Source organism: Felis catus, chromosome A2 (assembly GCF_018350175.1).
Source record: "Felis catus isolate Fca126 chromosome A2, F.catus_Fca126_mat1.0, whole genome shotgun sequence".
In the NCBI taxonomy this organism is placed as follows: Eukaryota; Metazoa; Chordata; class Mammalia; order Carnivora; family Felidae; genus Felis; species Felis catus.
In genome coordinates this window covers 44809283-44830628 of record NC_058369.1, presented here as the reverse complement: position 1 = coordinate 44830628, position 21346 = coordinate 44809283, and the positions used below count along the sequence as shown (strand labels likewise).

The following is a 21346-nucleotide window of genomic DNA, read 5'->3' as shown; positions in this document are numbered from 1 at the left end:
AAAAATACCACCTGGAATGTTGCTTGTGCAAATGCTTTATTTCTGGTAGAAATGGTCTCACATGACTGATAGAGCTTCTGTCAATACTGGGTTCAACAATGGAAACACGGGTTAACTGGATGTATAGTGGTGATAACAACAGAACAGCCTAGTCATTATTTTGCCCTCCAACTCCTATTGGCTTTTTATTGTTTTTTGAGAGAGAGAGAGAGAGAGAGAGAGAGAGCAAGTGCGCCCACAAGCACTTGAGTGGGGGAGGGGCAGAGGGAGACAGAGAATCTTAAGCAGGCTCCATGCTCAACTTGGAGTTAATTCCACGACCTTGGGATCTTGACATGAGCTGAAATCAAGAGTTGTACGCTCAACCCACCGAGTCATCCAGGCTCCCCATTCTATTGGCTCTTACAAGTTTGAAAGCAACTCTGCCGTGATGGCTTAAGATGGGGTAACGAGGATTTACAAAGCAGATTCTGGACCTGTGGCACCTAAATTGAACTGGTCATAGGAATCACCTGGAGGAACTTATTAAGCATATATACTCCTGAACTCTACCTGCCATGAGAAGGACCTGAGAACTTACAATTTTATAATTTTTGCCCCTGAAAATGTGATCCTCAGAGAAGAAGCATTGGTGATCACCTGGGAGCCTGTTAGAATTGCAGAATCTCAGGCCCAACCCAGGTCTTGAAATCAGAATCTAAACCTAACAAGATCCCCAAGTAATTTATACATGGATCAAAGTTTGAAAATCACTGTTAAATCTTCTTGAACACCAATTCTAACATCTTCTGGACTACCAAAATAGAATCCACATGTTGCCAGAAGGTGGTAGAGGGGAAAAAATACTCCATTTCATTTACTGGTTCACTAATTTAAAAAAAAATTTTTTTTTAACGTTTATTTATTTTTGGGACAGAGAGAGACAGAGCATGAACGGGGGAGGGGCAGAGAGAGAGGGAGACACAGAATCGGAAACAGGCTCCAGGCTCTGAGCCATCAGCCCAGAGCCGGACACGGGGCTCGAACTCCCGGACCGCAAGATCGTGACCTGGCTGAAGTCGGACGCTTAACCGACTGCGCCACCCAGGCGCCCCTACTGGTTCACTAATTTAAAAAGACTTGTAGGGGCACCTGGGTGGCTCAGTTGGTTAAGCGGCCGACTTTGGCTCAGGTCATAATCTCGAGGTCCGTGAGTTGAAGCCCCGTGTCGGGCTCTGTGCTGATAGCTCAGAGCCCTGGAGCCTGTTTTGGATTCTGTGTCTCCCTCTCTCTGACCCTCCCCCGTTCATGCTCTGTCTTTCTCTGTCTCAAAAATAAATAAACGTTAAAAAAAATTAAAAAAAAAATAAAAAAATAAAAAAAATAAAAAGACTTGTAGAGACAAGGGTAAAAGATATAAAGTAACAAACGCATTTAGAACACGGCTAACATCAAATACTGAAAGGGTAGGAAACAACCTTATTAGACTTGCCACAAAAGAGTGAACTTTTGGAAGCCAAAGCAGACAAGTCAATATGGTAGGCAGAGGGAAGAAGAAGAGCATATTTCTTACTGATGGATAAAAGAAAATATGTAATTTTGCTACAAGATTCAAACTTTCTTCCTGGTTCTACAATGTAAGAAAAGTTTATTGTAAATCTCCTTAGGTAAAGAACTGTGGACTTCTAAATGAATAATGCCTTCACAGCAGTTTTACAGATGACTGAGAGATTTTAGTTGTAGGACAGTCAGTATATGGTAACACTGCTCAGCGATGCCTTGGACTGCATGCCTGAGTCACATTTTAAACTCTAGCTCAGGGGCACCTGGGTGGCTCAGTTGGTTAGGTGTCTGTTTCTTGATTTTGGCTGAGGTCATGACCTCACAGTTCAAGAGATGGAGCCCTGCATCGGGCTGTGTGCTGACAGCACAGAGCCAGGTTGAGATTCTCTTTCTTCCTTTCTCTCTACCCCTCCCCCACTCTTTCCCAAAATAAATACAACTTTGGCTCAATGAAGGCATTTCTTTGGGTGAACTCATGTAAAGAATTATCATAATATGTACCCCTCAGGTTTCAATGTCTCCCTTTGGTTAGCTTTTAAAGTAAACTCTATACCAAACATAGGGCCTTAAGTCATAGTCCTGAGATCAGGAGTCGCATGCTCTACTGACTGAACCAGCCAGGTACCCCTCCCTTTAATCAGCTTTAAGTCACCAGTCATGCCAAGCAACAACTTGGCTTCGTCCTTCCATGGCAATCTGTGAAGTCACTCTGTAGGCCTAATTCTACTCACCATGTTGGTGAAATGGAGCCTTCAGCCATGGATGGAACCTCTGATGCCTGATATTTCTCTTCTATAGAAGGACTTCAGATTGAGAGTCCTGATCCAAATCAGAAGATTTGCTGGTAGATTGTACTCCACTTAACCCCCCCCCCCCCCACACACACACCCTAGGATAAGTTTCCTATTTCAGGACAGTGTTTCTCAAAGTGTGAGAACCAACAGCATCAACATCACCCAGAAACTTGTTAGAAATGAAGCTCCCCAGGTCCCATCTCAGCTACCGTATCAGAAATTCGGGGGGTGGGGGTGGTGACTGAGCAGTCTGTAGTTGAACAAGTCCTCCAGGTGATTCTGATGCATGGCAAAGTTTGAGAACACCGTAGAAAAAGTAATGGCCTTCTGATTTGATCAATTAGAGCAGTAGTTCCCAAACTGTGTTGTTCACTAGAATCACACCTGGGCAACTTTAAGGACTAATGCCTGGGACCTAGGCCCAGGGTCTGAATTAGTTGATCTGGAGGATGGTAGGGTATCAGGATATTAAAAAGCTCCCCAGATGATTTTAATCAGCAAAATGTGCGAATCACAGAAAAGGGGTTTGGTAATGATTTGGTGGCCGTCTGCAAGAGTTTGGTATGGATACTAGTTAATAATAGCAAACATGTCTGATAATTCTACAAACACTTCTAGGCTTTAAGAAAGGTTGCACTTGGGATCTCTTAGTTTGGGCAATAAGGTACATAATGGCAGCCTCATTTTACTGATAAAGGGAGACTTAGTAACTTGTTAAAAATTTCAAATTTGACATCCAGGTGGATAGCTTTCCCTTTTCAAGACAATTTTAGTAAAGCTTCTGCCTAGATGACTACATCTGGGTAAGAAAGGCGTTTGTCCTCTCATTGGATGCTGATCACACTCGGCACATTTGATTATTTTGTAATCTGGCTCAACGAGGCAGCTGAGAAATCAGAGTCAGATGCAGATGAGCACTTGTGAAAGCCCCTGTGAAATAACTTTTAGTTTAGTCTTAATGTTTTCCTAATTTGAGAGCCAATCATCTGGATAAATGCCAAATTAACCAAATAATTGCTCAAGCCTCCACCTCACTTTAATTGGACCATCAGTTCCCTAATGGTATTTGAGCGTCCTTCCAGGGTCACATGCCCTCTACCACACAGGCCAGGAGAATCCTCACAGTACTGAAGCATTAGACACAAATTCCTCAGGCAGAACCTATTTCTGTTCCATTACGCAGTCCTGGCAAAGTCAGGTCATATTCAAAAGACTTACTTGCTCTTAGGATAGTTCATCCCATTTCAAAATCAAAGATACTCTAGAAAACTAGTTTAACTCTCCATTAGGGTACAGACAGTCTCAGCCTGGTACAATTACTTGTTCTCTGTAGAGAATGCTGTTGGTACCCTCACATGGATTCTTTTTTCTTTTTTTTGGCCCCACCTGCTGTGAGTGTTGGCTGCTTACCACCTCAGCTGCCCCCTTCCCTGGGAAATTGGGAGGTTTTCCTCCATCTGCACCCACATCACCACCCCAACCCCTACTGCTCATGCTACTACCACCTAACCGGCAGCCCAGGGACGGACTGATAAACAGAGATTTCAGTAAAGGCCAGTCTCCCTTCTCCAGGGAGGAATAACTCTGAGAGGCAGTTTATGGTCCAGATATCCCTCTCTAGGACGAGACATAGGCTAAACTTTGCCTGCGACCATGACCTTACGCAGCTCCTCCACTCTTTTCCTATCTTGCTTTCTTTTATAGGCTTCTCCCTAGAGAATAATCCTTCAATGGCTCAGAGATACCTCAATCCCTGCTTCTGCTTTTGGGACCTCAGTTGTCCTTTGTCCTTACCCCATGATTACATACACAGCATAAGCATTCTAATTGAAGCATCACAAAAAATCTCAAGGTTGGCAATTCAATCAGCAGTCCCTGACACCAAGAGGATCATGTATGTGGACACAGATATGAAACATGAATAGAAACGCTGCTGTAGAAAATTTAAATTTTTACCAAGAAAATATGTAACTTACTTTTTTTTAATTACATGAAAAAAAATTTTATGTTTGTTTATTTTTGAGAGAGAGTGACAGACTACAAGCACGGCAGGAGCAGAGAGAGGCAGATACAGAATCTGAACCAGGCTCTAGGCTCTGTGCTGTCAGTACAGAGCCAACACAGGGCTCAAACTCACAGACTGCAAGATCATGACCTGCCCTGAAGTCTGACACTTAACCGACTAAGTTAAGGCACCCCTTAATTACTAACTTTAGGCACCCCTAAAATTACATTTTATAGAAGATCCAAGTTCCCCGTGGTTATCAGACTGTATTCACCCCAATTCCAATATACCTTCATGAGTGGGAGAGAAGGACAGAATGATGGCATCACCCAGCAAATTGTGCAGCACCCCAGGGATGTCCACGGGGGTACATCACACAGTTAAACTCTTCCACGACATAAGTTAATACAGGAGAAAAAGTCTGGGAACAGATGCCTTGAGGAATAATAACATATCAATGGTGACTGGTCAATTACAAACAAGGACATTTTCTTTTTTTTTTGATTTTTTCTTTTTTTAATGTTTTATTTATTTTTAAGAGAGAGGGAGGGAGGGAGAGAGGGAGGGAGGGAGGGAGAGAGAGAGAGAGAGAGAGAGAGAGAATATGAGTGGGGGAGGGGCAGAGAAAGGGGGAGAAACTGATTCTGAAGCAGGATCCAGGCTCTGAGCTGTCAGCACAGGGCCCAATGTGGGGCTCAAACTCACAAACGGTGAGATCATAACCTGAGCCAAAGTTGGACGCTTAACTGACTGAGCCACCCAGTTGCCGCAAACAAGGACATTTTCTATTTGATGTACTCAAAACCAGGCCTACTCTAATAGACTGACCTCAAGGTAAAAGTCTATGTTATTCTTCCATCCAGTGAGTAAATCACCCAGTACCTACGTTAAATATTTAGCAGTTTCAATCCATTAAATATAGATATGTTACATACACATTAAATACTCAGACAGAACACATAAAACAAGACCAAGGGAAAAGCCTATCAAATATGTGCTTCCTAACCATCTCTTATTCATGACTCTAGGGTTATTACCTAGCTTGAAAGGGAATCTCCTCTCTAATGTTGGGAGATCCTGATATTTGATCAATAGCTGGAACCAACATACTGACTTTTTTCTTCCTGATAATAAAGTTTTCTTGTGTTTCTTTATTCAATTCAAATTCACCATGATTCTAAGAAAGGTAATAACAAATCAGTCATTTGACCCCAAAGAGTCAAATTATTACTATTCTGTAATACACAAAGTGACTTGTGGAACACAATCATATTTATAGCTTACCCAGGTTAACCAGTATTAATTTATGTGTATTTTAAAATAGTGAAATGTCTTCTCCCTCATTCAATTAAAATGAACTTCAGGGATTTACTCACTTTACACTTAACTGTCCTTCAATTCACTTCGAGTATATTAATATGATTTTTTGGAAGAGAAAATGGAATATTAAAGAAGGAACTTCTAAGCTTGTTACTCAAGAGTCTCTAAAATTGGTCCTTAATTAAGTTTTCCATCTATCTAAAACTTTGGCCACATACTTTATGTATTTGAGTCAAAATTTTTGAAAACATTCCAGGGTTCTCTATGTGTAAGAAACCATCCAGATGTTTTATAACTTTGAGCCTTTGTTAAGGCCATTTCACTCTGATCTGGAATATTCCTTGTCCTCTTTTCTGTCTGTCCAAATATAAATCACTGTTCAAGGCTCAGCTGACCATCCCAGTGCATCAGCCAAACTCTCTTTCCTGAATTCCTGGAAGCCTTTACTATTTTTACCACTGTTTGTCCTGTATCATTTCCTGACATGCCTTATTGTTCTCATATTCAACATGGTTGAGATCAGAATGGTTAAATAATTTCTCAGGCATTTTCCTCTTATCTTCACTGCTCTAGCTTGCTGACCTCAGGGCACGTAAGAAAGTCTTAAGAAAGGACTCAGATCAAGAATTCATTTGGAATTAGTTCCAGTTGGAAGTGATTTGAAACAAATCTCTGTAAAAGATGGAGCAGCGATTCCCAACTCACAGCCCTTGAACCCTGGTGGGAGGAGGGGACAGGGTCTGGAGAAGGGTGTGCAAGGAGTTGTTTTAAACTGTTACGTTTCATCTATGCATAAGAATATATACATAAATGTATACGTAGATATACAGACACACATCTCATATACACTCTGTTGTTTTCAGTTATGGGTAGGTGCTCTAGATAAAAATAATCTGATAGTCTTTTTCATTTCCAGCTCCGCTTTTGGGACTAGTTATTCTCGGTCTTACCTCATAATTATATCCCATGATGTACAGTTGTTTGTTATTATCAAATTTTATTATTTTAACAGAGGGACTTACAGAATCTTTTAAAATTGTAACAGGGTTCTCAGAGTTGAAATTCGGAAAGCACTCATCTAGAGGGACTTAGGACAATGCGATTCATTCATTAGGCTGTATACCCTCAGTTTTAGCTCTTCTTCTAACTAGTTGGCTTAATGTTTAATGGACAACATATTTGTTTTTGCACAAAATCCTAAGTAATCTACCATGCTGAATTGTGCTCCAAAAAGAGTCAGTTAAAACTACCAATAATCAGATCCAACTGGCACAGGGTGAAACTATCGTACTTGTCCTGGAGGAAGCTGGAATTATTGTTCCCAGTGTTAATAGAGTGAGAGGTAGGTAGCAGCTTCCAAAAAGGTCATGCTTATTCCAGATGCAGAGTGTCCTTAGGCTTCACTGAAATGGGCTGCAGCGCCATGAACTCTCACATATTCTTGTCTTTTATGGGATATTGGTCCAAGCTAAAGAACTTGGTGACAAGAACAGTCACGGAAGCTTTTCCTTCCTTTGTTAACTTGCACAGCGAAGAAGTACATTCATCTTGAGATCATCTACTGCCCATGTAAGCTCTACATGCTAGGCATCAAACAACACCTTGCTGAAGAAAAAGTTTGGACTCTGAAACTGGTCAAATCATCAGAATTTATGATATCAGCTCCCGGTTGTGTGCTTTTCTCTCATTCATAATCTTTCTATTACACTCTCCCTAAGAACTACTGCTTAGGTACTTTAGATAAATCCCAAATTCAGAGCCAAGATTTTTCTATGGGACACATACAAATTGATAGCCTGGATTTTTTTTTAAATGTCCAGAGGTTTGCCAATTCATTTAATTTATACTGTCTTATTTTTTTATGTTTCATACTTATTTTTGAGAGACAGAGAGCACAAGCAAGGGGGGTGCAGAGAAAGAGAGCGGAACAGAGGATCCAAAGCAGGCTCCAGGCTCTGTGCTGACAGCAGTGAGGCCAACACAGGGCTCAAACCCACAAACTGTGAGATCACGACCTGAGCCGAAGTCACACACTCAACCGACTGAGCCAACCAGGTGCCCTTATACTTTCAATTATATATTTACTTAATTCATACCTCATTTTTAAAAACAGTCTCTTAACTGTTTAACACATTTAGCACATCATTTAACACATTCATTCATTCCTACATGCATTATTTACTGAGTGCATACTATGTGCTTCCCTGTTGCATTAAGTCCTGAGAATAAAATAATAAAAAATAATTTAATGTTTATTTATTTTTGAAAGAGAGAGAGAGAACATGAGTGGGAGATGGGCAGGGAGAATCCAAAGACAGTCTCCAGGCTCTGAGCTGTCAGCACCCAGCCCGATGTGCAACTCATTAACTGCAAGATCATGACCTGAGCCACAGTCAGATGCTTAACTGAGCCACCCAGGAGCCCCTAAAATAATGATTTAAACCAAATATGGTCCTTGACATGATGGGGAAGTTAAAATGCAACGGGAGAAAAAGACAGGAAAATCACAACAAATGTAAAATGCAACAGTGGCATCTGTTACAAAGGACAATTAAAAGGCAAATAAAAAATCTGCAAGAGGAGAAGTTGCTCTGGGCATGGGGCCAGGTGTGACGTTCTGAGGGAGCCACAGTGGAATCTGAAGATGGAAGAAGGGAAGGAGTTAATGAAATGAAGGGCAGGAAAAGCATTTCAATCATAAGGAACAGTATGCTCCAGTGGCCCTTGGAGGAAGGGAGGATGGTGAAGATGTGGAACATATACTGTCAGTGCAGCTGAAGAGCAGGGAAAATGGGTCATATGGTGAGAGGTAGCTGGAGGGGCAGACCACTTGCCTATACGGTGATAAATTCAGATATGGAAGAACAAGACGCACTTTTCCAGCTGTTCCTAGCAACCTTCCCAAACCAAGTCAACTCTTCTTCCTTCCAAGCTGAATTTTGTAGCAAATCAATACAATATCAAGATTCCACAGCATTTCAGAAACTGCTCAAATTAGAACAGTGGTTGACAGAGGAATAAAAATGGGTGCCAAGGGAACTGTGTTACCCATTGGAAGCATCAGTAGAGGCTGGTTTAGAAAGTGGTCTCTGGGTAAATTCCTAGCAGTGCTATTGCTGGGTCATAGGGTAGGTCTATTTTTAATTTTTTGAGGAACCTCCACACTGTTTTCCAGAGTGGCTGCACCAATTTGCATTCCCACCCCAATGTTTATAGCAGCACTCTCAACAATAGCCAAATTATGGAAAGAGCCTAAATGTCCACCAAGTGATGAATGGATAAAGAAATTGTGGTTTATATACACAATGGAGTATTACGTGGCAATGAGAAAGAATGAAATATGGCTGTTTGTAGCAACGTGTGATGCTAAGTGAAATAAGCCATACTGAGAAAGACAGATACCATATGTTTTCACTCTTAGGTGGATTCTGAGAAACTTAACAGAAACCCATGGGGGAGGGGAAGGAAAAAAAAAAGAGGTTAGAGTGGGAGAGAGCCAAAGCATAAGAGACTCTTAAAAACTGAGAACAAACTGAGGGTTGATGGGGAGTGGGAGGGAGGGGAGGGTGGGTGATGTGTATAGAGGAGGGCACCTTTTGGGATGAGCACTGGGTGTTGTATGGAAACCAATTTGACAATAAATTTCATGTATTGAAAAAAAAAAAAAAGAAAGTGGTCCCCGGTATTGCTTGGAGAATGCATTACTTTTCCCTCGAGCAATATCTTTGGTCTCAAGATTTCTTTACCTTTTTTTTTTTTCGATTGAACATCATGCTTAGCAAAACACGTGTCAGTTTAGTGACTTAAATTTTTTTTCCTTTCCAGGATAAATACTCACCTATAACACTAAGCTCTGCGCTGGAAAAGATAACTCCGTGTTTATTCTCGGCCACACACTGATACATGCCAGCATCTGAGAGGTTCACTACTGTTATGTTGAGCATTCCTTGCTCAATTTGAATTCTATCCTGTGAAAGAAAAGAGGAACACAAAACAATGACCTTCTCAACTGAGACCTTAAGGCAATTTTGCTACATGTTATATCAAAGGGGCTTAATGAGAAGAAAATAGCCATCATATAAGCAATTTACATTACATGATCTATTTATCTGTCAACTAAATTTGTGGCAGGTCAGATGCTAAATGGAACAACCTTGTACATCAGTTGGTAAATGGAATTTAAATTGTAGGACTCTCTGGAGTTCTCATTGATTCAATAGTGAAACCATTCAGATTAATATCCTCTCTAAAATAGATGAACTTGAAATTTAAAATGCTTTTGTACTCTCAGGCTTTGTGCTGACTGGGGGGTGGGGGTGGGGTGGGGAGGAGGGTAGGGAATACAACCATATTTACTGTTCAGAGTATTAAAACATTCAGATTATGAGGAGGCAGCACTTTGAAGGTTAAGAGAATTGTAATCTATATATTATAGATTATAGAAGCAGAGACAAATATTTAATATTGGTTGATGTCAGTGGCATAATCTAAGCTTAGGACCATCTTCTGGAGGCCAATCGGAAGAAAGAAGAGTTAGTGTACTGAACAAAAGACCATTCTCATTTGTCAGCCTGAGGATACCTAATTTGAATTATCAATTTTTATAAGTCCCAAAAAGGATCTCCTCCTCCCCAGGAATCTGCCATTTAAAAAATATAAGATAAAAAGAAGTACTGGTTTTCTATTTGCTGCAGGGTTGCAATTTAGCAGGGTAGACACCTTATTAGGCTCTGATCAAATCTAGGTACCCATGTTCCCTCACGTTAAATAAAATTGAGGAAAATGCTGGTTATCTGGGTACCTACACTTTAGTGGTTTGAGTTTGGCTTTTATAATTGGGAGAATCATGGAGTCAGCAGGAGCTCTTCCAGGGACAGGAGAGGAGTATGTGACAGGGCGACAGTCCCCTTTCTGCTTTGTGTGCACTGATGACCCACCGTTGCTCACAGCAGGCACTCTTCACTGGGCCGCCTACGGTGGAGGAAATCTGAGTATGAAAACCTGCCTCTTAACTTGGGGCCTGAGGAAAATGTCAAATTTCAGGAACATTTGAGTTCAGTAGGAAAATACCACAGGAAAAGTTTAAATTGGACACAATTGTTCCTCATTCTTATTAAGGCCCTCCTCATCCTCCCCTTGCTTCATTCCTAGTTCTTTGTCAGGGTCTGCTCCCTTAGATGAGCATTCCTGTATTATGTCAATGTCTCCTCTCTCATAGCAGATTCTCATAGTACTTTCCAGATGCTCTTTCAGAACCAAGGTATTTACTCTTTAAGCTGCTAAGTTTGATGACTGCTCACAGCTGGGTCCCTCTCTCTGGGTAATGCTTTTGGCAGAAAGAACTTCCCAAATTCAATGCCTGGTTGGTGCAGTGGTACAAAGGCCACCCCCCCCCCCCCCTCCACCCGCCTGCCCTTTGCCTCTAACTTGGGAACCTCTGAAGGGCCTTCTGCTCCAGAGCTCCCCCTGTAGGCTTATATTGAAACTGCACCACTGTTTAACCTCTGCCCAGTCTGGCTTCTCTGACTCCTTCATAGGTGAGGCTCTGAGAGCTTTCCCAGCATACCTCCTGAACACAAATGTCTGCCTCAGAGTCTGTTTTTAGAAAACACAAAGAAAGACAGTGACTACTGAAGTATTTATTTTCAAAGAGCATTTGGACTTTTCTTCCCTTTGGGCCATATTCCCTCCCCCTCCTTTTCCTTAAGTCTTATTTTCCATATAACCAATTCTGAAAACCTTATTCAGGCAAACTTTGGTAGTTAGTTCTGAATCCAGGAGACCTTCAATATTTGAATCCTGGCTCTATTACTTACTAAAGATGGATGTGACCTTAGGCAAACTGCTCTGACCTCAGGCAAACAAGGCAGGTTCCTTGTCTGTAAATTGGGCATAGCAATAGTACTTACCTCATAAGGTTCCTTGTGAATACCAGATGAGGCAATGTGTTTGAAGTGGCAGGATAGGTTAGCACTTGTTAAATGTTTGAGAATCACACCTTCCAAATCCTTTTTAAACATTATTATAACCTATCATTTCCCCCTAACAAAATGAATAGTCTGCATAGAATTTTCATTTCAGGGGTTACATATTTCTAAAATTAACATTTTCTTCTTTTAAAGTCTATCTGGGGGGGGGGCTGGGTGGCTCAGGTGGTTAAGCATACAGCTCTTTTATTTTTTATTTTTATTTTTTTTAATGCTTTTATTCTTGAGAGAGAGAGAGAGGGAGACAGAGTGCAAGTGGGGGAGGGGCAGAGAGAGAGGGAGACACAGAATCTGAAGCAGGCACCAGGCTCTGAGCTGTCAGCATGGAGCCCGAAGCGGGGCTCAAACTCTAACCATGAGATCCTGACCTGAGCTGAAGTCGAATGCACAAGCAACTGAGCCAGGCAGGCGGCCCAAGCATATAGCTTTTTTTTTTTTTTTTTTTTAAAGCATATAGCTTTTAATTTTAGCTCAGGCTAGGAACTCACGGTTCATAAGCTCAAGCCCAGCATTCAGATGGAGCACTGTCAGCCCGCATCCTGCTTGGTATTCTTTCTCTCCCTCTCCCCAACTTGTGTTCTCTCTCTCAAAATAAATAAATAAACTTAAAAAAAAACATCAGTCTGCTTAACTTTTCAAAATATCTTGTTTATTTTCATAGACATAAGTTCTTTATTTAACTCTTTCAGCATCCTAAACAGACTCATTCCTATTTCTTTGTTAGACCATTCTATTGTTTGGTTCAAATTTCTAAAAAATAACTTTTTGAAAATGTTTTGGAATATTGGCTTACAGACTTATTTGTGAAAAGGAGTTATTTTTCTTTGTTTGTTTTTATTCCCATCAGCAGTTTTGTCACTGTTCTACCTCATCCCCTGGGTCACCAGCCCAGAAGCAGATCTGCTCATGGATTCTGTGAGGTCCTGATCTGTGAGGACACTCAAATTACTGCAGCTCTCAGCCCGGAGCCAGTGGGAATCCTGGCCCAAGACTTTCCACCTGTCTTGCACCACTGTGTGTGATTGCTTCTTTCACCAGAGAGCAATAGGTGGGGAAGATCCACACCCCAAGCCCTTACTCCAAGGATATTGTATCCTGTCTCCAGAGAGGATTTTTGCTTTCTTATTTTTTAATTTTTTTTTTTTTTTGAGAGAGAGGGCACAAATTAGTGAGGACCAGAGAGAGAGAGAGAGAGAGAGAGAGAGAGAGAGAGAGAGAGAGAGAGAAGGAGAGAGAGAGAAGGAGAGAGAAAGAGAGAGATACCTATGAGGGGCAGAAAGGGGAGAGAGGGAGAAAGAGAAGTGGGGCTCAACCACAGCAGGACTTGTGTTCACCCAATGCTGGGCTCGAACTCACGAACTATGAGATCATGATTTGAGCTGCAGTCCCAATACTTAACTGACTGAGCCACCCAGATGCCCTGGATTTTTGCTTTTTTAAAGCCAAGCTCTCAGGTACCACTGCCTTCCCTCAGGCCTACAGTCTAGTGCCTCCAGTCGCAGTAATCACTTTCAGTTTTTGTTCTATTTCTGTTGCATCAGAAATATTAATCTTGCATTTGCATATGTCATTACTACGTGTTTGGAGACAGAATGGGTGTTTTGATGGTGATCTTATTGGACATCACGTTGTTGTCCAGAAGTCTCCACGAACAGAAGAGAATAACAAAACCACATTGAGAGGAGAATATGTATGGTGGGAGGTCTTACTCTCTCTTATATAGAACACATACAAATTTGTTTCTTAGCACAGTTACATGTTCCAGACTTTCTGCATGACTTTCCAGTTGTACAGCCAAAGATGTTAATTTATGAAAACCAAAGATTTTGTACAGAAGCTTAATTGAACAAGGCTGAAGAACTGGATTTATGGAGTTTCTATGTATCAACTGCATTCACTTCCACTTTTTCTGCTATTAACACTTGGTTGCTTATTATTTTCTAAATAATTCATCATTTTCCTGTTTCCATAACAATGAGGTCACATGAAACATTACAGTCAATACTAAAATATGATTATCATCAGTTGGCTTACCCGAGTGAATAGTGGTTCACCATTTTTTAGCCACCTGTATGTAGGTTTGGGCCTTCCATTTGCTTTACATTCCCAAAAGACATTTTCTTCAATGGCCACATGTGTATCGTTTATTTCTTGAATCCAATTAGGTTGAGCTATAGCAGTTCAGAAAGCAAAGAAAAGATGTACATTCAGTATATGTTCAATCTATTTTTATCACATGAAATCGAAGGACAAAAGTAGGCTTGTGGTAAAATTATTTTTCCAGGTGTTATGCATATTTCAAGGCTGGGTAAGAGTTCAGGGGTACTTTTAGAAGACAACCCACTCTATGTCCAACTCTGAATGTCCTGTTTTTGCAGCCCATGTGGCTGGTCTCTTAATTGCTAAAGGCAGAAAATAAAAGCAGCATTGCCATATGGCCATATTAACTGTCCCTCTCCTCCAAGTAGCTATTTTTTACCATTTTTGTAGGAGAAATATCCCACACTGCCCCACCATTTCTGGCTGGGAGCATGTTTTCCTAGATACACACTATGTTTCCCAGATTGCTTTGGAGGTAACCATGTGACTAAGTTCAAGCTCAGCGTACCTGTGTGAAAGTAGTGAGATCAACTTTCAAGTTGTTTACTGAAAGATACTTGCCCCGAAATCTCATTGCCCCATACCATTGATGGGAAAAAAAAAGTGACAACTGCAATAGTCTTGGGCTCAGAGATAGAAGCTACGAAGGATGAAAATGCAGACTTATCAGTCTTGGACTTTGAATAACCTTGTAGAGCAAAGTAGCCCCAGACTCACCAGCAGATTGTGGGGGAAATATGTGGGGAAGAAATAAACTTTTTTTAAGCCAATGTATTTTTGAGTCTCTCTATTACAGCAGCTTAGTCTCTCGCTAACTAATACACTTCACTCCTACATACTATATAGATAATTTTGTGACTTCTTTCTCCTTCTAGACTACATCATTGTTTACTATTGACTTATTTCATATTGATAGAATGTTATACACAAGAGTATGGCTCCAGAACCCCAAATCTCTGAATCAGTCCTGATTTTTACCAAAACTTTCATAGGAAATCATCTCTTGCCCACAGTCTACCACTGTGGAATTCAAGGTAGCCCACCATCCTACACCACTCCCACTACCCAAATTATGCCACCTTTCTCATGCTTCAGTTGAAATCATGCTTTTTTTCTCCTTGTTCTCAATAAAGACAATGTTAATTCCACATTCCATAAAATGTCATCATAAATACCAAGCTTTGCCTACAGCACAATTCATGCTATTGTTAACTGTAATGGCAAATGTACTTAAGTAGAAGACCTTTAGTCCAAAGTTCATGCAGAAGAGAACCACAGCTATCATTCTGGAATGTTTCCTTCTCACAGGACAATTTCTGTAGGGTAATGCCTACCAACAGAAACCTAATAGTTAGAATTGTTATCAGTATTTAATTAGAAGGTGCTACTCAATATTCTTAACATGTCTCTTTTCTGATTTGACCTCAGAATCTTCATTGAGTGAGGCTTCAAATCATCTATAATTTAATTCAAAAGGAAATTACTAGTGTTGAGGCTAAGCTGTCTATCTTACCTACTTACTAATAAACAAAACTAGAAAAACACTCAACAAGTCACTTTACCAGCAGAGGTCTCTAGGTCCTTGAATGAATACTGCTTTCTCCTTTTCCCATCTACAAACAAATGCATGTTTTTCAAGGAGCAAAACACAATTTTACAAATTTTCTACTGATGGGGATGATGCATTGTTGCATACGAGGGGAGGCTGAAAGGGTCGATTTTCAAAAAAAAAAAGTTGTAACATCAACAAGCATTAATTTCAACGAAAGGTTATAACCTTCATCCTTGAAAGAGCTGCAAGTCTGCCATTGTTCTGTATCTTCCTGCTGCTCATGCAAAGGGAGCTCAAAAGGTAGATACCTTTTCTGTTCTCTGCTTGGAGAATTTGATGTGTAACCCTGATAGGGCTAACGGCAGTTGTGTGCCTGATTTCACATTCAACCTGCTGAATATTTACCCCCCACAGAGTCCATGAAAACAAAGCAAACAAGAAAAGCTACAGAAATCTATGTGGAATATTAACAACTAAGCCAAACTTTTCAAAGAGACTGAGGGAAAAATAAATGGAAGGGCAAATGTAACTTATGAAGCAATGTCAAGTTGTAGTTCAAAAAGGAAACATCAAAACCACGTGCAAAGACTGAGATTTCAATGTCACAGATTTCCTGCAACACTTGAGCTTATTCGTTGCTTTCTTTCAAAAATATAGAAACCTGGAATGGAAGCAAAGCCTTGCCATCCCACACTCAAAAAAAAAAAGAGATGGGGCAGGGCAGGGAGAGTCTTGAGAGGATTTTGCAAACACCTTGCAAAGTTCTAACTAACGACTTCCATGGGCTCATTCCGTCTCTTCCAACAGGCTTATGGAAGTTAAGGTGCTTGACAAGAATGCTCACTGGTAGTTATTTGTGCTGGTCAAGGTGAAATCACACACTAATTCAGCTGATGTAAGACATCATCATATACTTTCTTTGTTTTTAAGTAAAATTAATTCATAGAAGACAAATGTGAAATGATAAAAACATATTCCTTTTGAGGTGATACCTGGACAAGGGCCCAGGATCAGGAAAAGAATATCATATTATATAAATGGCAAAGAATGAGATAATCTTACTTTTTAACATGCCAGTTGCAGATCTATAGGGCAAATGCCCACGCAGTGAAGATTTCTGCTGCCACTCACTTAGACTGGATGAATCAGATCTAAGTGAGTGAATTTCTTGTATGCAGTCTGTGACTGATGAAAATTGTTTATATCTCTCCATATCTCTTCAGGTCACCTAGTTCAAAGTCTTTGGATAACAAATGGTCCACTTTAGAGCATGATGAAAACATGATTTCATATATATATATATATATATATATATATATATATATATATATATGAACATATATATATATGAACATATATATATACATATATACACATATATATGTAATATATATATATATACACATATATACATATATAACATATATATATGTTGGCTAATGCATATGGGTCTAAGGTATTTATTACTTAGTATCTAGTTTTAACTACCTTTTATGATTCCATTTATAAATAGTAGCTCTTAAGTAAGACCTGAACAGGTTGGTATAGCACTAGTATTTCAGAAACCAAGTTGTATTTAAATGCCTTTTTGGGTAATATATGTAGATTCCACGTATTAAACAGAATGAATCACATCCACATATTAAACCGTCTATTTTGGCTATTCATGTTCTTTCAAGATTTGAAACAGAAGAATTCCTTCTCTGTAACATCTCATCTTGTTCTCCAGCTACAAATTCAAATATAAGGTTAAATGATTATGTAGGATTTGACCTTGTGACACTATTAGTCTCTTGGATAGATGAACAATCTTTTCATTTCAATCTTTTATAAAATAACTGCCAGAAATTACCTAAATCTTTGTGTATTCCAGCCAACGGAATCATGTAAAAGCATCATATCCAGTAAGAATTTATACTGCTGATGGATTGAATTTGAACTCAGTGGCCAAACAATTCTCAAATCTACATCTCAACCTAGATCTCTGATTCTCCAAAACCAAAAATTTCTAATAAGAAGAAATGCCATCATGAGCCTTAGAACTTAGAAGTTTAAAAATGTAAAAGAAAGCATATGCTGGGGAAAAGCATTTAAATCACTATTGCAGAGATGATCCAGTGGCCATTCGAAATTATTTCTGGTTACTTACATAGTCTTGGAGAAGATGAATCAGCTCCAGGGAATACAGAGGTTTAACTAATAATATTGCTTAAGAAGTTTATTAGTAGTGGGTTTTATAAACCTGAAGATAATCACTTGGATTCAATTTACCACCTGAATATGGATATGGATATAAATATGGATAGCTGCTTCCCAAATCCTTATCTCCAGACTGGAAGTTTGGATTGTTCACAGAATCACTGATATATTCTCATTATCTTCACCTTGAAACCAAATGTTCCCAGCACTAGCACTTGAACTATTCACTTTCAAACCTTACTGTAGAGGGTATTCCAACTTATCCTTATAGTCTCCTCTGAAACCCCTGACTTCCCATTTGCAGAAGTCACTGAATGGAAAGACCAGCTTAACCAGCAATACTTATACTGTGTCCCGAGGTAGGGTCCAAATTTGATCTTTGTTCAGCGTTTATCATCTCCCATCCTCTGACTTCAGGCTCTCGTCCACTCAACACATGGTGGCAGGAAAGCATCCTACTATGGGGGGTTTCAAATTCAATTTTGCAAAGCTTTGAGGTCTCTTGGGAGGTATTTTCTTCAACTAGAGAAGGCTTGCTTTGTTTTAAACATAGAGAATTTGATGTAAAAAAAAGGAACTTAATGATTAAACAACACATGCACTTTGAAAAATACTACACTGAAGCCATCTAAATCTTGTCTTGGATTTGGAGCCTGGAGATTGAAAGCTTGTTTACACATTTAAATTGAGGAGAGGCTGGGCTTGACAGTGTCCAAAATATGCTAAGTCTTGAGACTGAATCTTTTTTTTTTTAAAGTTTTTTAATGTTTTTATTTATTTTTGAGACAGAGAGAGACAGAGCATGAGCAGGGGAAGGGCAGAGAGAGAGGGAGACAAAGAATCTGAAGCAGGCTCCAGGCTCCGAGCTGTCAGCACAGAGCCTGACGCGGGCTCGAACTCACACACCGCGAGATCATGACCTGAGCCGAAGTTGGACACTCAACCGACTGAGCCACCCAGGTGCCCCTTGAGACTGTATTTTGAACTAACTGAACTCTTGGGTCTCACAGGTTCTCTGTTAATTTGTGCTTCACTCAGACACCCCTACTTAGGGTCTCTTCACCTCTGTACTGTACTTTTGCTTCTGGAAATGACAATATCATCAGGCCAAGCCTCTCAAAGGTAACAATGATAAACTCTATACAAAAGATAAAAGCTGACTATGTGAAGGCAGCCAAGAGCAAGCATATTTCTATTAATAGGTATTCACTAATAAATACAACAGATGTGACTGGAGGAATTAAGTCTCTGTGTGAGATAATGGACAAAATTTATGAATGCGCTTTGCACACTGTAAATGTTATACATACCAAGAGAACATTACCACCATTTCATATTTTTAGGCTAATATTTAAAGTACTCTGCCATCTTGTTCTACCCAGTTCTCTTACTTTCTCTCCAACTATGCCCAGAAAATACATAGCTGCCATCAAATAAGGGTCTTCTTTATCCTCAAGTCCAATAAGTCAGTTCTTCCTTGTATCTTTGTTCTTATCATTTTTTCTTCTTGGAATATTTCTCTCCCCTCCATCCCTAACCTGTTTTTACTCTGAAGAAACAGCTCCTCCATGAGGCCTCCCCCGATCGGCCAATCACAATCCTTCTGAACACATACAGTTCATTTGGCACAAACAGCCTGATTTGTGCCATCACTTGTATTGTTTTTGTAAGGCCTTACAGCTGGTTCACTAAGCCCACTTTTGCTCACAAAAAACAAGCTATTACTCTAGCCTAACATGGATTAATTTCCCTTTAACTTTCAACTTAATCACTACCTAGTGATTCTCAGAATCTGGTCTTACTGGGTTGATTTTATCCCTTCCTGCTCCTTCCCCTATGCACCTTCTGAGCAAAATACCACCAAGCCCTGACACTATGTATTTATGGGGTATCTCATCAGCATCACTTTATATTTGTTATTTCTCAACCCCATAATAACCTGTAGGTTAAATGGAATTTTCCTCATTTTACAGATGAAGCATAGAAATAGTAAGGTCTCAATTCAGAAAGGGGTCCAGTTAGGATGGGCACGCAGGCCTGCTTGCCTCCAACACCCATGCTCTCTATCTATACGTTCTGAAAACATGTGCAACCTTACCATCAGTGGTGATGTGAGCATTTTTTGGACCTGTGTTTCTCAAAGTATGGTCTAAGGACCACTAGGATTCCCTAGGTCTCTTTCAGAGAACCCATGACATCTTTTCTTTCCAACTACCTATCTGTAGGAGATTTCCTTCATATACTTCAACCAAAACAATACATCATGACTGACTGAACACACAAGCACATATAAGAGTTCAGCTTTCTTCTGTTAAAACAGACATTAACGAGATTTGCAAACACATAAGCAATGCCTCTTTTCTTATTAATTTCTCTGTGAAAAAATATAATCAGTTTTCTTAAAATATGTTAATTATGTTAACAGGTCATTTTAAAATAAAGTATTAAATTAGGGGCAGCCTGGGTGGCACAGTCGGTTGAGCGTCCAACCTCGGCTCAAGTCATGATCTCACAGTTCACAAGTTCAAGCCCTATGTCAGGCTCTGTGCTGGCAGCTCAGATCCTGGGGCCTGCTTCGGATTCTCTGCCTCCCTCTCTGCACCAGCACACCCTCCTGCCCCCAACCACCTCGCTCATGCTCTCTCTGTCTCAAAAATAAACATTAAAAAATTTTTTTAAATAAAAAATAAAACGTACTAAATTAAATTGTTTTAATTTTTAATATGGGATATACTGGTAGATACTGGCAAAAATCCTTTGGAGCATTTAATAATTTTTAAGGGTGAAAAGGGATCTTGAAACCACAAGTTTGAGAACTCCTACTTTAGATAAGCACAGAAACTTTCAGATAAATGAATCTACTTATGTAAAACTTGCTACAAGTATATTTAAACAGTATTCCTTGCTGGATAAAAATTATAACAGTACCTCTGCATTCTATGGTAATAACGAGTGAAGACATTGAATTGAATTTCAATACATTGTCCTTGATGTGACTTTTTCTTCCCTAGTCTGAAGCTTCTCTTGGGGGTAAGGACCCTGTGTCCCCACTTCTCCATTACTTCTCACTGACCCTTATTCACAGTACGTTCTCAGTATGTACCTCTTGAAATTTACAGCAAGCCAATTTAATGGAACTACCAGACAAAGAGAAGGAACAAAAATTGTTGACTTCATTTTAGTGGCACTGACGGTAACTGAGGGTCTCAGTATCAGTTCTGTCCAGGACAATTAAACAGACTATTGCTCTACTCCGAAATTACCTTATCTGTTGTTTTCATCTTTTGGTCACTATGTCCTTTAAGCCACTTTGCAGGGCCGAATATTATCTAGAGATCACATACATGTAGCATATCCAGGGGGAAATTAGTATGCTGTGCTGCATAATGCTTCTGTATTCACTTGTTGATGACGTTAGAGATACTCAAACACTGTTTGCACAGCCATCAAGCCTATAGTTTTGCCATTTGAGCCAAAGGACCATAGTATACAAGGTTTAGACATACAGCTATATATGTAATTTGGAATGGAAAATAAAAAGAGCTCATTCAGACTCAATCAGTTGATTATCTTAGAAAATAAGAAGAAAGAAAGCCAATTATTCATCTGGATGTTTTCATTTATGACACTGGTTGTGGGAAAATATGGAGAAAAATATCTGGATGATTAATGGATTTTCCCCTTACCTACTGTATTAAAATGTCTTATTGGCAGGAAAAATAACATGTGCAGTATAACAGAAAGGGCAGTTGTAGCCATGGCTCTGATTCTCACTCACTTTATGATCTTGGGTATGTTATTTCATGTCTCTGGGCTTTATTTTCTTTACTTATAAAAATCAAGGGGT

General features: G+C 39.8%; 1 protein-coding gene across 7 annotated transcripts in view; it reads right to left on the bottom strand.

The window, feature by feature from the left end:
• The window catches only part of CNTN4 (contactin 4), an 899609-nt gene that overhangs the window by 135891 nt on the left and 742372 nt on the right, over positions 1 to 21346 (bottom strand). For all 7 annotated transcript variants that reach the window (XM_045051879.1, XM_011280163.4, XM_019824595.3 and 4 more), the window contains 2 exons: positions 13683 to 13819; positions 9500 to 9629 (listed from right to left, as the gene is read on the bottom strand). In XM_045051879.1, coding sequence (XP_044907814.1) covers positions 9500 to 9629; positions 13683 to 13819 — 267 coding nt within the window. The remainder of the gene's footprint in view (positions 1 to 9499; positions 9630 to 13682; positions 13820 to 21346) is intronic.